A 16,266-nucleotide genomic window follows, 5' to 3' on the forward strand; every position below is an offset into this window, starting at 1 on the left:
CTCAGAACCTGGCTACACGCAAATTAGTCTGTCCCTGGCCCAGTGCATCATGGGAACAGGGCAGACCAAACTACCAAGCCAATTCTTATACTGGGAAGGAAACAAGCTTCCGGGGACCGGTTTCTGGCATTACAGCAGTCTTCGGCCCGGCTTGCTTGAATCCTGATGGTGCAATGAGCAAGGGACTCACATCTGAGTATTCTCTTCCACGCTTATGGTGGACAAAACGATTCAGAAAAGGGGGTGGTGATGGACAGAGTATCTGAATTAAACAGAACACTCATACCCAGTCAACAGATCAGGGCTTGATCCATCACCGTTTTTTAGCTCACTGCACCATCCCAGCTCAGAACCTGGCTACATGCAAATTAGTCTGTCCCTGGCCCAGTGCATCATGGGAACAGGGCAGACCATACTACTGCCTTGGTCGGCCCCTCTCTTCTGTTGGCTGCTGGTTCAGCCCTTTTGGCAAGTGTGTACTTTGTGACTGGTTGTGGTTCTAACCGCAGGTCCTTATGTTCTTGTCCTCTGATGCAGGATTTTTCCCCAAGAGTGGTTCCCATGTTTTCTATGGGACATGTCTTACCCTAAGTGGGGTACTTGTACCTATTGTATAGCTCTGTCCTACACTGGAAGGGTGTGGACTCCTCTTGGCAAGCCGTCTACGGCGTTGTGCTGTGGTGTTTCCGCCCTTTTTTATCCGGCGATTCGGCCTGGTCCTCTGTCTGGTGTTCCAGGGAGCGATAGGTTTCCTGTGTTCTGGTTGACAACTTAGTCCTATTTATTCTCCTCTTCTCTTCTCGCTGCTCCCGGTTCTTGCGTGGGTCGGTTTATGCCCGGAATGCTCCCCCTTAGGGGGTGTTCTGGATTTCCCTGGCCTTTGCCTTCGTCTTGCGCTCTGCTTGCTCTGGGTGCTCGGCTACATGGTATTCGCCAGCTGCCGGCACGCACACTTGCTCTTTCTGGTCCACGTCCCGGGGCCTTGGCATAGGCCCTTGTGCTCCTGCCTCTTGTTCTGCTGGAGCTTTGCAAGATTGTCTTTCTTCTCACTCCTGCTTTTCTTGGATGTGGAGCCGTTCCTGCCTTGTCCGCTGACTTGAGGCTAAGGCCGGTTCAGCTGACCCCTTCACTGTGCGTGCTCTCCTGTGGAGGGCTTTGCCTCCATTTCTGCCTCTTCTCCTTGGCGTTTGGGGTGATTATTTTCTTTCTCTGTACTCCTCTGCTGTTGTCTGTCCCTCCCGGGGCTTTCTGGCGGATGTCCCTGGTACCTGGGATGGGCTTGGGGTATCCTGGCCTCCCTTCGCCTTGTCCTTGCTTCTTCTGCTAGGTGGGGGCCGCCCTTCTTGTCCCCATTACACATCCCCTGTTCTCCTGCTGGGAGGCTCTCCCACAGGCCCTCCGCCCTTCTGGCTCGGGTATCTATTCTACGTTAAGGAATCTGCGGCTAGTAGTCTGTATCATATGTACGAGTTACTTACCTTCGCTAACGATGTATCTGGTAGAGACGATTCTAGTCGCAGATTCCTTCACGACCTGCCCTTCCTCCGCGTTCTGCGATGACCCTTAGCTTGGTCTTCTGCACAAGCCTGCCTCTGGGTGGTTTTGTCTTCTGCAAGTGCTCTCTCTCACTTCCTCCCTAAAGAGGCGTTTTGTTTTGTTCCGCATTTTCCTTTCTGGGGATTGGTTGGTGATTTCATGGGTACCTGCACCCTGGTCTTCCAGTATGAGGCCTACTCGTGCTCTTCTTCCTTTCCGTTGCTTGTGCTTTCTGTCTCCTCTGCAGTCCTCGGAGTTTGGGACCCTTGGCTATACCTCAGCCCTTAGCTCTTTACAGGAGATATCCTCTCCTTGTTGGTGTTGTCTTGGGGTAAATTGTTGTTACTCTTCTGTTCTGGCTTTGTTGTCCTTCACTGCTTCTGGACTGTGGTTGTAGGCCTCTTCTTCTGCTGTAAGTTTTTTCACATGCTTTCTGCCTCCAGAGAGGCTGTCATATTTGCTTGCAGGGTTGCTTAGCTGTTGCTGTGCTCTGCTCTTTCCTTCTATGACTTTTGATGCCATAGTGCCTGGCACTCCTCCGGATGGTGCTGTTCCTCACCATTCATTTCTTCCCTTTCTGTTTAGCTGATTTTTTTTGCACACTGTTCCCATATTCTCATAGTTTTTGTTTGTGATGGCTCCGCGTGGTCGTGGAAAAGTTCTCCAAAGAAAACGGACGTTGGCGTGCCGGGGTGGGGCTTATGTGACCTTGCTGAAGTCACGCCCCTGGTCGACGTCAGGGCGTAGTCACGTTGTACCGCCCCCCCGGTGCGCAGAGATGCTGTGGCAAAGAACATTTTCCGGATCCAGTCCTATGTCTGGGGATAATTCTACGTCTAGGAATCTGCTGCTAGAATCGTCTCTACCAGATACATACTTACCAAAGGTAAGTAACTCGTATGTTTATAGAGGTCCACATGTTGTAGAAAGTAACTTCTGAGAGCTAGAGCAAAAATTCCAATACATTTGACTAGCTTAAAAAAACATGAATTGCATACATAGCTTGAGATCTGTTTAGTGTATTTTGAAGGCAGCCTGATTCGGTGAGTCGTCAAATGGAAAGAGTGCTCTACAAGTTCATGCCTTTTTCACCTGACCACTGTCTCTGAATCCTGTAATTTGTGGCTTGTCTGGGGGTAAGTTGGAATACCTTCATGGATTTGAAAGTGGCTTTTAACTTTTCTATGTAGGATCCGTCTCCAACCCTTCTGTTATAATTCCTTGTGCTGTCCTTGACTACAGTCTGCCTAGTTCTCTTGTGCCATGCCGGGATGCAGTCCTCTGCTGTCCTCATTCTCTGTCTAAATTGACAATTTTTTTTAATTTATACATCATGTCACACTCGCCGTCATTAATCATTTTTATGCAGAGCCTAATATCCTCCTTCTTGTGTTCATTTGTTGATGTCTCAATATATATCATCTTGCCATAGATTCTTTCCCAATTCACTCATCTATATTCTTTCAAAATGTCACACCCTCCCTTTTCCATCATTTGTTATGCCGAATCTTGTAATAATTTGTCCATTTTGATTTCTTAGAGTGCCTTTTCATGAGCATTCGTTACCCTTTGCTTTGTGTTGCAGTATTTCAGTCATGCCACGTTTGTTTTCTCATCTCTTATTTGTTATGTTGCTCAGACTTATATTGTCAAGAGTTCTTGATTGGCGATCGGTATGTGTGTGCAATTGACAAGACAGCTATTCTATCCCTCTTAGAAAATGGGTTTCTTTGGAAGGCGTACATGGATTTTTATAGGTGGCATACTGAATCAGATGCATAATTAAAGTAATGCATACGAACAAGTCTTCACCCTCAATCAATCAATCAAAGCATTTATATAGCGCGCTACTCACCCAGAGGGTCTCAAGGCGCTAGGTGAGGGGGGTCCGCTACTGCTCGAACAGCCAGGTCTTGAGTTGTTTCCTGAAGGCGAGGTGGTCCTGGGTCAGGCGGAGGTGGGTCGGGTGGGAGTTCCATGTCTTGGCGGCGAGGTAGGAGAAGGACCGTCCCCCTGTGGTGGCTCTTCGGATACGGGGGACGGCGGCGAGGGCGTGGCCGGTCGATCGAAGCTGGCGTGTGGGAGCGTAGAAGTTGAGGCGGCTGTTGAGGTATCCTGGGCCTTGGTTGTGTAGGGCTTTGTGTGCGTGGGTGAGGAGTCGGAAGGTGATTCTCTTGTTGACCGGGAGCCAGTGCAGGTCTCTCAGGTGTCCGGAGATGTGGCTGTGACGGGGGATGTCCAGGATGAGTCGTGCTGAGGCGTTCTGGATCCGCTGGAGTCTCTTCTGGAGTTTGGCGGTGGTTCCGGCGTAGAGGGGGTTGCCGTAGTTCAGACGGCTGGTGACGAGGGCCTGGGTGACCGTCTTCCTGGTCTCGGTGGGGATCCACCGGAAGATCTTACGTAGCATGCGCAGGATGTTGAAGCACGACGAGGAGACGGCGTTGACTTGTCTGGTCATGGTGAGGGAGGAGTCCAGGATGAAGCCCAGGTTGCGTGCGTGGTCTGTTGGTTTGGGTGCGCTGCCTAGGGCGGGGGGCCACCAGGAGTCGTCCCAGGCGGAGGGTGAGGATCCCAGGATGAGGACTTCCGTTTTGTCCGAGTTCAGTTTCAGGCGGCTGTTCTTCATCCATTCGGCTACCTCTTTCATCCCTTCGTGAAGGTTCGCTCTGGCGGTGGCGGGGTCGTTGGTGAGGGAGAGGATCAGCTGGGTGTCGTCGGCTGTAGGCTGATGCCACTTTTGAGACCTGTTAATTATTGCAAAGCTGTTCATTGTGTTAGACCCTTCTTACCTGATTTTGATGGATGTTTTTTTACTTGCGAGCTTTGTCTAGAGCCTCACAATCTCAAGCATTGTGGGTGGGTGTCACCTGTCTTGGCAGGCACCATTTGTGTTTGTTTTTTGAGGTGGGATGAGGGACACTTCTAACTGGCTATTTTATGTTTTCCATCATTATTTTTCAGTTGCTAGTCCCTTGAGGTGTACTTGGGAATGGGGTGACTGGCCAGTCCTTTTGTAATTATTCCTGTCTGATGTTTAAAAGGGGTGAGTTGTTTTGTGTATTTATGGGATGTTAGTCATGTGCTGTGTGGCTGCTGCTTTGTTATTTGTGGACATTGAACTGTCTAGTGTTAGATCTGTGAGGAAATGACTGTTGGCCATCCTTCTGAAAATGTGCACAACTTGTTAAGCAGGTCTCTGGCTTTCCTGGGACATAAGCCTGACATTTATTCTTCATTTTTCTCGTTGCCTATTGTGACTGTTCCCACTTCACCATAGTTTAGTTTCCTCAAATTGGCTGGAATTGTAATTGAAAGTCAACCCGTCCAAGGAGAGGTGATAATGAAGTACTGGTCGTGCAGAGAAAATGTTGGTAATGTATCTTGTTAATAGTATGGGGATTTATTAGGTTGAGAAGTAATGACTTAATTTCTTTGGTTGAATGCAGCCTGTTGTCTCCCATTGGCAGTTTTGTATGTTACAGACCTGATGATTCCTGCTGAGGGATCCACTTCATGTAGCCCCCTGCAATGGCTTGTCTGCTGAAAATGCCTTGTCCTTCCACATTCCCTTCCCCATGCCTTTCCAGGCTAGTTTGACAGTGCAACCCTGAAATGCGGAGAGGGTTCAGCTTGGGATGTGAGAATAGACAGTCTCTGTCCCATGGGGCTTTTGTACTGGTTAGGACACTTACACACTGGTTAGGGCACTTACACATTGAGAACTAGTGAACACTTGGTAAATATGGGGAGTTTTTGGCCACATATTGCATGTCGCCACTGGTCGCTTTTTTTCTTAAACCAAGAAATTACTGTGTCCCCATCTAGCAGCTGTAGATGAATTTCTAATCACAGTTTTTGTGAAGTTGGCTTTCTATTAAAAAATGTGGCTTTACTGGTCTATTGTATCATCATTTAGTTCCATCAGTGGCTAAACAGGGTTATACTGCACTTGTACTCCTGAAGCACAACTTGCTGTTAATCAAAAGAAAACAGTCTGTTATTCACCTGGCTTTGACCAAAGATTGTTTTTCTCTCCAAAAGGTTTTGAGAGCAGTGTCTTTGCAGAATGTCACTAAACCATTTGTTTGCTGACTTTTTGCATCTAGAGAACATGACTCTCTGCCTCCTGTATCAGAATCTTCTGCTTGCTGTCAGGCGTAGGTACCACTCTTGAAAGGATTGGTCTATCTGGGCTACAGTTCTCAAAGTTGTTTAGAAAGGAAATTATTTTCATAGTGTACTCGACTTTTCTATTTCACTCTCAAAAGTTGTAGCAAAAAATAATGACACCTCTAGACCATCACAAATAGCTTAGTTCAGTAAGGGATCAACATTATTAGAAGGAAGGAGGCTTTTTAGATTTGGTTGCAAAAAATGTGCAACATATCACAGTGACATACTTAGGCAGAAGCCTCATCATTTCTAAGTTAAGATATATTGCAGTTCTAACTCGCAGCTCACATGCAAGTGCCAGGAATTGTGTGACCTACAGGTGTGTGTCCATGAAAACATTATCATCGATAACCAGCAGCCTCAGGTGAGTGACAATCAGATTTGGTAATTGTTGCGTAAACATGTGAATGGCGCATATATTGCCCACTTGTAGCAAAAGGCTGCACAAGGGCAGGGGTTAATTTACTATTTTAAGGGCATCAGTCTTTGATGGAATGTGAGAATTGTCAAGTGAAGTCACCGGTCTTAAATGCGCTGGTCTGCGAAACGTTCACTCTTCCTGTGGACCCAAAAGCTCTGCAACATCCTTTTTAAAGCTGAATAGATGAGCCACCATACTCAGAACTCCAGGGGTCAGCGGGTAGCTCGCTGGTGGTGAGGTCCATACTACTTACTCTGGAGTTGGTTTGCCTGCAGTATAACTCCTGTCCAAGAGTTTAAACATTTTTGTTTCCCGACGCCTCTTAAAGTGTTGGGAGCTGCACGATGCTGGCTTTAATTTCCAAGCCGGAGCTTGCCTGTCGAGGGCTGCTTATCAGATTTAAGACTCTGCAGCACTATGTTTGTTAGTATGAAAAGGCTGGTCTCTCATGCTTTACTAACACTTATGTTTTTCGTTACCTACAGTCTGTATCTGAGCATGCCTTTGAAATTCCAGACTGCATTCGGCCTGGACATCTTGTAAAGGAGCTCTCGAAAGTTATCCGCTCTGTAGAGGTAAGCTAGTATGAAACTGTAATTTACACACACACACACCCTTTGTTTTACAGTTGCGTTCTTGTGGTCTAAATTCACCTGAATAAAGCAGCAGAGCAGTTTGTGCTTTGGTCTTCCTAAAAAGATGGGAAATGTGTTGCAGATGAGGACTGATTGAGACTTACTTGTACCTCAAATATATATATTTTTGTGGTAAATTCAAACACGTTAACTTGTGTTTACATCAGTGGGACACAATGTACTGTACTCAATTAGACTGTGGTCCTGGCAGCAATAAAAGGCTCAAGCAGATTGTTCTTTTCTAATGAGCAGGTGTTCTGTCGCCCCTTTTGAGGGCTACAAGTTAGGCCTTTAGGCATGGGCTATTTGTTCACAGTAGTGGTAGGGGTAGTTTCCCTCTGATCTCCTGAGGTCTGTCCTACTACACCTCTAAAAACTAGTCCCTATCTGCTCTTGAGGGTGGACAATCAGACTTCTCATGGAGGCATTGTGGGGAGATGGGAGGGTAAAGACTTGGAACTCAAATAGTCAAACAGTAGACTCAATAATTTCATACTTACAGTGGTTCTGTGTGATGCTGTGTGGCCCTACACTGATTTAGTTCTGCTCCAGAAGTGACAGGCCGCAGCTGCCTACCAGTACCGCCTGTTGAATGCCAACGTTTTTTCCGCAGCTCCTTTGCCTGCAAATCTAGAACGCCACTCCCTTTCTTTTGACTAATTGATTTTTTTTTTCTTCCAAAAATTGAAATTGAACTATGTCCCCATCAAATCTACTGGGTTCCCACTATGCAGAAACGGGATCCCTGGCTGGCCAGGGCTCACGCCAAAGTCAGTCAGAGACCACCACTCCTAAGTCAGGGCAAGGGAGTTACACGCCAAGATAACCCCTGCTCACCCTCTAGGAAACGTGGCGCGAGCAGCAAGGCTAAACTTGGAGGCGGTATGAGTTAAGTATTTGCGCACGCACCCCAGCAACAACACCCAAGGCCCACCACAAAGGAAACTCCACACAAGGTTATATATAAAAATAGCCTTTGTATTACACCAAAACACATTAGATAAAACACACACTTTACAATGTGCCAGAGGCACGGGCAGAATTTACAGGGGTTATGTACAAGACCGGGCCACATGGACCACTGTCAGGAATCAGCACTTTAGGACTTAGCACTTGGTAGAATTAGCACTTAGAACATAGAATATAAAGTACACAACCAGTAACTACTGGTAACCAGGACCTCACTAGCACCACCTGCACTAGGAGAAAAACAACCACCTAAGTATCACAATACCTGTAGGGGTGTAAGAACATAACACATGATGCAATGCATAACATTCATTCAGAGGTGTAAGGAAGGAAAACACATGACGCCTAAACACATTCAGAGGTGCAAATAACACATGATGCATAAAAACATTCAGTGGTGCAAGGACAAGCAATTGCGCAAAACCCACATGAGCCACAACCTGTGACTGTCCCTAGGCCAACTGGCCTCTCTAGGGCTAGAACGCCCTGTGTCCAAATGTCAGGGCCTAAACGTAGCAGCTGCCCACAAAGTGCTGGGCAGCTGAATCATCAATAATGGGCCAACGCTGGAGCCTCTGAGGCTCTGCCCAACCGACTGTCTCTCGAGCCTCACTGGGCTCTGAATATCAATTATGCACCTGAGCCTCTCAGGGCTCAAAACGAAGTAATGCAGCCCCTCTGGGCTCTGAATACTAATGGCACCCTCAGAGCCTCACTGGGCTCGCAGAACGAAGGAAGGTCGCCTCACTGGGCGGGGGAGCCTCTCTGGGCTCAAGAACAGGAAATGCCCTGAGCCTCTCAGGGCTCGTCACGAATGTGGCCAGGGGGGCCCCTCTCGGGGGACCCCAGAACAACTGGAGAGCCACTCGGGGCTCAAAGAACAAATTGCCCCCCAGAAGCCTCGGGGCTCCTGCTCTCACAGGCGGGCTTCGTTGGAGTCCCTCACGGGGGACGCAGCACAAAAGGGAAGGTCCCACGAGCCTCTCTGGGCTCGAACGCTACTGGCCTCTCTCAGGCCCGTGTACTGCAGGGGAGGGGCGGGCACCGACAATGTGCCCCGACGCCCTCCTCCCTGCACTCGCTTTCCCTGCCCCACTCACCGGGTCTGACGGCGGCTGGAGGAGGAGAGCTCCCGCTCCTCGGGACTCTCCTTCAGTCGCGGCCTCCTCGCTCGGCACCGGGGATCTCCTCTCGCTCCTCGGAGCCCGGGGGGGGTGGGGCGGGGGGGAAGAACGACGACGCTGGCTCCTCGGGTGCTTCCTGCCTCTCAGGCAGGCAGCCAATCACGGCGCGAGTCACCCGGCGAGCCTCCGGCAGCTGTAACCAATCACAGCACGGCTCTCCGGGTGACGTCAGCGGCTGCACTCTCTCGGTCCTGGGGCTGTGGCGGTGATCTCCTGGGCAAACGAGGGGTGGGCTCCCTCGATAATGAAGTCACGACCACGGGGCAATGCCGGGTGGGCTCCGGCTGGGTGAGATCCCTCAAGGAATCGAGGTGAGCACTCGAGAATAAATAACGAGCACAGCCAGGCCAGCGAATGCCGGGTGGGCACCGATCAAAGGATGCACAGCACTAGCAGCGAAGAACAGGCGCTCCCAAGCGCCAGAGGACAAAATAAAGCGCTCACAGCGCTAGGAGCCAAATAAAGCGCTCTCAAGCGCTAGCCAAGGGATACCAGCGCTCCCCAGCGCTGAAAGGCAGAGAGTAGCACTCTCAGGGCTGTAGGCACAGCACAAGCTCCAGCAGGGGCTGGAGGCAGGCAGGGGGGCAAGGCTGGGCCAGAGCCAGCACACTGGGTCTCCAGGCAGGGAGACAGTCCAAGTGGCGGTCCTCCTGGCCCCAGCAGCAGCAACAGCCCCCTCTGGCAGGATCAGAAAAGAGAACACATTCATGGGGACACAGCCCCATTTTTATACAGCTAAATCCTTTGTTTGGAGGTGCAGGGTGGGGGAGAAACCAGTCGCAGCTGGTTTGGGAGTACCCTTGATGGCCCAACCACCCCTTTCTTTCACTGGGGAGGCTAGGGTCGTTAGACACACCACAGGGGGGCGGAGCCAGCATTGTGTGGGGAAAACCCAGCCCATCCAGGACACAGGTACACTCCTCCCACACATCACTCATGCTAATCTCACACTCACCACCGGGCAGACCCATCCAGACTTCCTGGAGCCTGGCATGCCAGCCAGCTCCAGCCAATCACGCTCCAGGCATATTTTACATTAATATGCCAAGTCCTAGAAGTGGCATTTGTACACAAGACACACTCATGCCACATATATCATTGCGAAGCATTCACTCTCACGAGTTCGCACATATCAAATTCGAGCCTGCACTCCTCACACATCAGGAACTACCAGGGACACACACATTCCCCATGCATTCCTATGGGAGGGCAGGCCAGCCATACTACACGCACGCACTTTCACTCTGGGACCCAGGGAAAAGTGCGCAGAGACCCAAAAATCACTAACACAGGGTCACAAATAAAAGGGGGGAACCCGCCCTAAGGGCCAAGTCCAACAAGGTTAAAGTCAGATATGACCTTACTCTTCAAAGTGGTAGCTTGGTCGAGCAGTAAGGCGGTATCAGAGAACAGTGTAAAGCATTTGTTTTACACACTCAGTCAGCAAAAGGTTTCACACATTCAAAGACTGAACTCCAGGGCAATTGTTTTTATATCAAAAGATATAGTAGTTTTATTTTAGAACCAACAGGTATCAAAATATACTTTTCTCAATATGAGTGACTTCAGTTACTTTGCAGAAAGGCAATAGACTTTGTAAGTACAATAGGCAACACAATTCAAAACACAATTTAACATTGAGCTCAATGGGCTTTTCTATATAAATGCAGTTGATTGCTTTAACACCTTAGCTGCTTTGGAAAGTCCAGCTCCAGTGCTGAACGTTCCATTGCGCAGGTGCAGCTGGAACGTCCAACGGCCGACGGCAGCACTCCCGAGGTAGTGGTGCCGTTGGTATAGGCGCAGCACTTAAGAGGTTAAGAATTACTTTTCTAACCACAGGACTGGATCCTGGATTCTGTCCAAGGACCTAAGCTGTAAACAGTTAAGTAAAAGCGTTTTGGTTACAGTTGTGATTTTTAAAGAATATACATGTATTTTCAAAGTTGACACTTAGAAACTTTTCAGTGAAAAACAAGCAATGTTGTCCTATGGAAAGAAATTCAAGTCACAGGTAAAGTAGGTTCTCATTACTTTTGTAATCCAGTACTGGACTCCTAGGTTCAGCACTGGGACCGCTGCCTAAGACAGGTAAGTAATTGCGTTTTAGTATTTGGTACGATTTTTAACCCGTTGCGTGCTCATGACGAGCTCAGCTCGTCATGAGGCACGGTTGAGCTGCACTCATGACGAGCTGAGCTAGTCATGGCCGTTGGAACGTTCGCACGCGGGGATAATTTCCCCGCTTTGCTGAACGTTCCAAAACTGATGTGGCCGTGACGAGCTCAGCTCGTCATGAGTGCAGCTCATGAGAAGCTTAGTTCATCACAAGCACGGCGGCGCCGCACGCAGCTCCCTCCCCCCGCACAGCAGGTGAAAACGCCCCGCAGTGAAGGGGTTAAAGAATATTTGTAGTTTGCAAAAATCGGCACAGAAAAACTGTCAATGGTTTCCCAAGGAAGAAAATTCACGTTACTGGTAAGTACAGTTAGGATTACTTTTGCGGTTCAGTACTTTGCTAAAGGGTACATTACTGGCTTCTCTCCTGATCACAGGTGAGTATTTCGGAATTAGTTATTCGGCTGATTTTGGATCAATATTTTTAAGTTTCAAAACTCCAAACTTAGATGAAATTTCAGTGAAAACCAGTCAATGTTCGCCTATGGAAGGAAAGTGAGTTATCGGCTTTCAGGAAAGTACTCGACTGGTGGAGTTAAGGTTCTGGGCACACTCAGGGGTCTTACAGGATCGTAAAGGTACACCCTCAGCGGCACAGGGGCTACCGGGTGCAGAGAGAATAGGCCCAATGCAATCCAACGGAAAGTAGGGGGGCTTTGGTTGGTGGCTGCAAGCAAGCAGGCCACGAGGCTGTGGGAGCTGAGCTCCTGGTCACTTACTCGGGGCAAGTGGGGAAGTAGTTGCACTTCCAACGGCACTCGGGCGGATAACATTGAGAGCCGTCGGGCACTCAATGTTATCCAATGGGAAAGTTAAAAAGTGAACGAAGGCTGCAGGCTCGGGGACGGAGATTCTTCAGGTGCGACCACCACTTCGAGGGGTAAGTTGAGATCTTGGTGGGGAGGTAGGTACCCCAAAGGAGGGCACAGGGGGCCATGGGAGGAAACCACTGTTACAACGCAACTATTACAACGCACACGTTACAACGCACACCATTACAACGCAGGTTCCTTTACAACGCATGCTTTTACAACGCAAGATATTACATAGCAGATGCTATTACAACGCATGCCTTTACAACGTAAGTATAGGTAAGTATATTATTTTATTTAACCTTTTTTTAATTTAAAAAATATTAAAAATAATTAATATAAATTAATTAAAGTAATTTTATATATAGTTTGGGTTTTGGGGTACAGGGGTATTTTTAGGGTTCAGGGTTGGGTTTGGGTTTTGGGGTACAGGGGTGTTTTTAGGGTTCAGGGTTGGGTTTGGGTTTTGGGGTACAGAGGTATTGTTAGGTTTCAGGGTTTGGTTTGGGGTACAGGGGTATTTTTAGGTTTCAGGGTTGGGTTTGGGTTTTGGGGTACAGGGGTATTTTTAGGTTTCAGGGTTGGGTTTGGGTTTTGGGGTACAGGGGTATTTTTAGGTTTCAGGGCTGGGTTTGGGGGGTACAGGGGTATTTTTAGGGTTCAGGGTTGGGTTTGGGTTTTGGGGTACATGGGTATTTTTAGGTTTCAGGTTTGGGTTTTGGGGTACAGGGGTATTTTTAGGTTTCAGGTTTGGGTTTTGGGGTACAGGGGTATTTTTAGGTTTCAGGGTTGGGTGTGGGTTTTGGGGTACAGGGGTATTTTTAGGTTTCAGGGTTGGGTGTGGGATTTGGGGTACAGGTTTTTTTTTTAGGTTTCAGGGTTTGGGGTACAGGGGTATTTTTAGGTTTCAGGGCTGGGTTTGGGTTTTGGGGTACAGGGGTATTTTTAGGGTTCAGGGTTGGGTTTGGATTTTGGGGTACAGGGGTATTTTTAGGGTTTTGGGAAACTGGGGTATTTTTAGGGTTCAGTTTTAAAATAAATAATTTAAATGAATTAAAAAAATGAATTATAATAATTGTATTATTTATTAATAATAGTTCTTTATTAATAGTTCAATATATATATATATATATATATATATATATATATATATATATATATATATATATATATATATATATATAAAATAATAATTTGAAAATTATTTAATTTAATAAATTAATTTAATTTTAATTAATTACATTTTTTAAGAAAATAATATACTTACCTATACTTATGTTGTAATGGCATGCGTTGTAATAGCATCTGCTATGTAATGTCAAGCGTTGTAAAGGTATGCGTTGTAAATGCATCTGCGTTGTAAAAAATGCGTTGTAACGGTGTGCGTTGTAAAAGTTCACGTTGTAACGACATACATCCGGCCATGGGGCACCGGGTGCAGGGGTGTCTTTTGGCGTCTGGAAATCTTACCCCCAGCTGGTCGCGGTTGGAGGGGTCATTGGTTCTGAGGCTGCAGGCGGCGTCTGGGTCGTCGAGGAGGGTCTTTGGGCACTGGACTTTGGGTCCTAGTCGCCGATGGGACGTCCTTGTGGTCTTGGATCACTCAGGCAAAGGACGGGCTTGGCGGGTGCAGAGTGGGCAGGATTTGTGGTTCCTGGCTGGCACCAGGGGTATTGTTGTTGGAGCAGAACCACTGCTTGTGGGAGTCCCAGTCTTATGGAATGTTCAAGGAAGGCAGGTTCTCGGGGGTTGTCGAGGTTGCTGGCTGCTGGAGATGTCGGAGTTTTGCAGGAACAGGTTCAAGGATCAACAGGCTTGTAGGGTTCTTTGGCTAAGTCAGTTGGCGTTTTCCTTTTGTTAGCAGCTGCACTGCAGGTCTTGTTTCTTGGTCTTCTTCTTATTGCAATCGGGATCTAAGGAAGGAAGGTTCAGGGTGCCCCTAAATACTAAATTTATGGGCGTTACAGGTAGGGCAAGGGCAGGGACCAATGGGTCCGTGTCCTGGGGTAGGTACACCCTCTAGCCTGATCCTCTCCTGTGGGAGGGGGCAGGAGCCTAGCTGTGATTGGGCAGGGCTCCCCATCTTCAAGATGGCCAGAGCCCAGGGTCGTGCTTCACCTCGCCTCTCCCACCTGAGGGGTGGAGTTGGCACAGGCTGGCACCCCCCACCCCCATCCTGACGCAGCGTTTCCTGCCAGTCTTCTCACCAGAGTGGTGGGCCAGTTGCTGAGTACAGCAAATGGCCTGGAGAAGCTCACAAAGGAGGTATGCCTTTGAAGCTTCCCCTGCCTATCCTGGGGGAGGAGGCTTGGCACCTCGTCCCAGGATGTGCATTGCTGCAGGCCCAGGAGAATGAGGGCTCTCTTCCCAGGGGTCCAGCAACATGTCTGCTGTGTGGCAGCCTCTCAGACTAGACGTGGATTGTAGGTTAGGTTTCAGGGAGCATCTCTAGAATGCCCTCTGTGGTGCATTTTACATTAAATCCCACACTGACTAAAGTCTGCTTGTCCCTGAAAGCTGAGAAAATGGTGATTTCAGCACCGCAACCCCTTTGTTGATACCATTTGCAGGGAAAAAATCAGACACTTTGATCTGTAGCCCTTTTCCCCCCATTTTTAAAACCCCCCCACAACATTTAGCTATATTTTGGATAATTTCTGGGTCCCCTCCATGGGAATCCTCAAACCCTGGGTACCTTTTAGAATCTCCATAATGTTGGAAGAAGAGCACGCAAAGTTGGCGTGGATACCATATGTGGTCAAAAAGTTACAGGGGCCTAAGCGCGAACAACCCCAAATAGCCAGAAAAAGGGCTTAGCACGGGGGGGGGGGGGGTAGGCCTAGCAGCAAAGGGATTAAACTACAGCAAATGAAGGACACCTTTCAAACATGTCTGCCTCAGCACCTTATGAGACAATCTATGCCTACTTCACCTGCTGGTACCAGCTCTACCTGCCATGTTGCATCTTCCACCTCCTCCTGTGCCATCTGCACTTCCTTTGCTACCAACGCCCCTACCTCACTTAAAAAGGAGCCATTTCCCAGAATGTTCAACAGCCCAGTCATCCCACCACCTCCAATGGACATGGTAGAGCGAGCCTCATCTCACAGGATGTATTCAGATGAGGAAGGAGGTCAACTTTGCCAGAAGATGATCGAAGAAAATGAGGTTTACATCATATCCAAGGAGGAGGATAATGCATCCAACCAGCCAGTTTTGCTCATGGATAATATAGCCTACGTTCATGCTCTGATGGAGAGAGCAGCTATAGAGTTCAGTTTACCAATGATTTTGGTAGAACTACAATGCTCCCTTTATGACTTCAAGGAACAGCCACGTAAGACCTTAACATTAATTTGTTTACTAGATTGTTTCTGGTTGGAAGATTTGAATCCGATGACCATGTCAACAACAGTTGCAAAAGGGATATCATGACTATAGAACAAGTATAAGACCTCGGATTCCGCCCCAGCTTGCCTTACCTTTCACATCAGTATATTAGAGCTCCCAGCCATAAGACTAGACCTGCAGACGTTCCTACCAAGACTAGTAGTTCAGGCAGTTCTAAACCGGAAAGACCGCATGACATCTGTGTTTTTACATAACCAAGCAAAGAGGAACGTGATGCCAGACTCTCTTGGAAGAGGCTCATCTTCTGTGGCACTGGGACATTTTTAATGTTGTCCACATTACTGTGGAATACTGTCCTAGATGCCAAACAATCAGGCAAATGCTCTCACTTTATGCTTTTGACTGATTAATCCATTTGCCACCCACAGCCGCAAGAAATGACACTTCTCAACCAGCAGGTTTTTGTAACAAGGGACCATGAGATAAAACCCCTTAATCAGATGATCCAACGTCTTTGCATATGCCATTTTCTCCATTTCCCCTGGTTCACAGGGGTTTGAATAAGGCGAACACTGATCACTGTACTCTGATCCTCACTGCTGCGGCATGGCCATGCCGTAATTGGTATAGCAAACTACTGCTATCTGTTCATCCGGCAATATGACTGAGACCTCACTCCAGGGTCCTTTCCACATACCACAGAGAGATACTCCATTCCAACCCCAGCTCCTCGAACCAGACAGCATGGTATCTGATCACCTTGAGTTCAGCCACTTGGATTTGCCAACAGAATGTACAAACTTCCCATTATGCAGCTAAAAATACATATAGCGCAAAATGGAAGCCTTACCATGTTTGGTGCAAAGACCGTTTCATCTTGGATAGATATAAAAAAAAACTACTCAAATGCTCCTACACTTGTTAGAGTTAAATAAATTAGAATTATATACAAATATCTAACATTACAGATGTGGCCATTACAGATGTGGCCTTCACAGGGTACACTC

General features: G+C 47.9%; 1 protein-coding gene across 2 annotated transcripts in view; it reads left to right on the plus strand.

The window, feature by feature from the left end:
* The window catches only part of KDM7A (lysine demethylase 7A), a 345,661-nt gene that overhangs the window by 239,532 nt on the left and 89,863 nt on the right, over nt 1-16,266 (plus strand). For both annotated transcript variants that reach the window (XM_086953055.1, XM_086953056.1), the window contains exon 11: nt 6,616-6,705. In XM_086953055.1, coding sequence (XP_086809181.1) covers nt 6,616-6,705 — 90 coding nt within the window. The remainder of the gene's footprint in view (nt 1-6,615; nt 6,706-16,266) is intronic.

This window comes from Lissotriton vulgaris, chromosome 1_2 (genome assembly GCF_964263255.1).
Source record: "Lissotriton vulgaris chromosome 1_2, aLisVul1.2, whole genome shotgun sequence".
NCBI lineage: Eukaryota > Metazoa > Chordata > Amphibia > Caudata > Salamandridae > Lissotriton > Lissotriton vulgaris.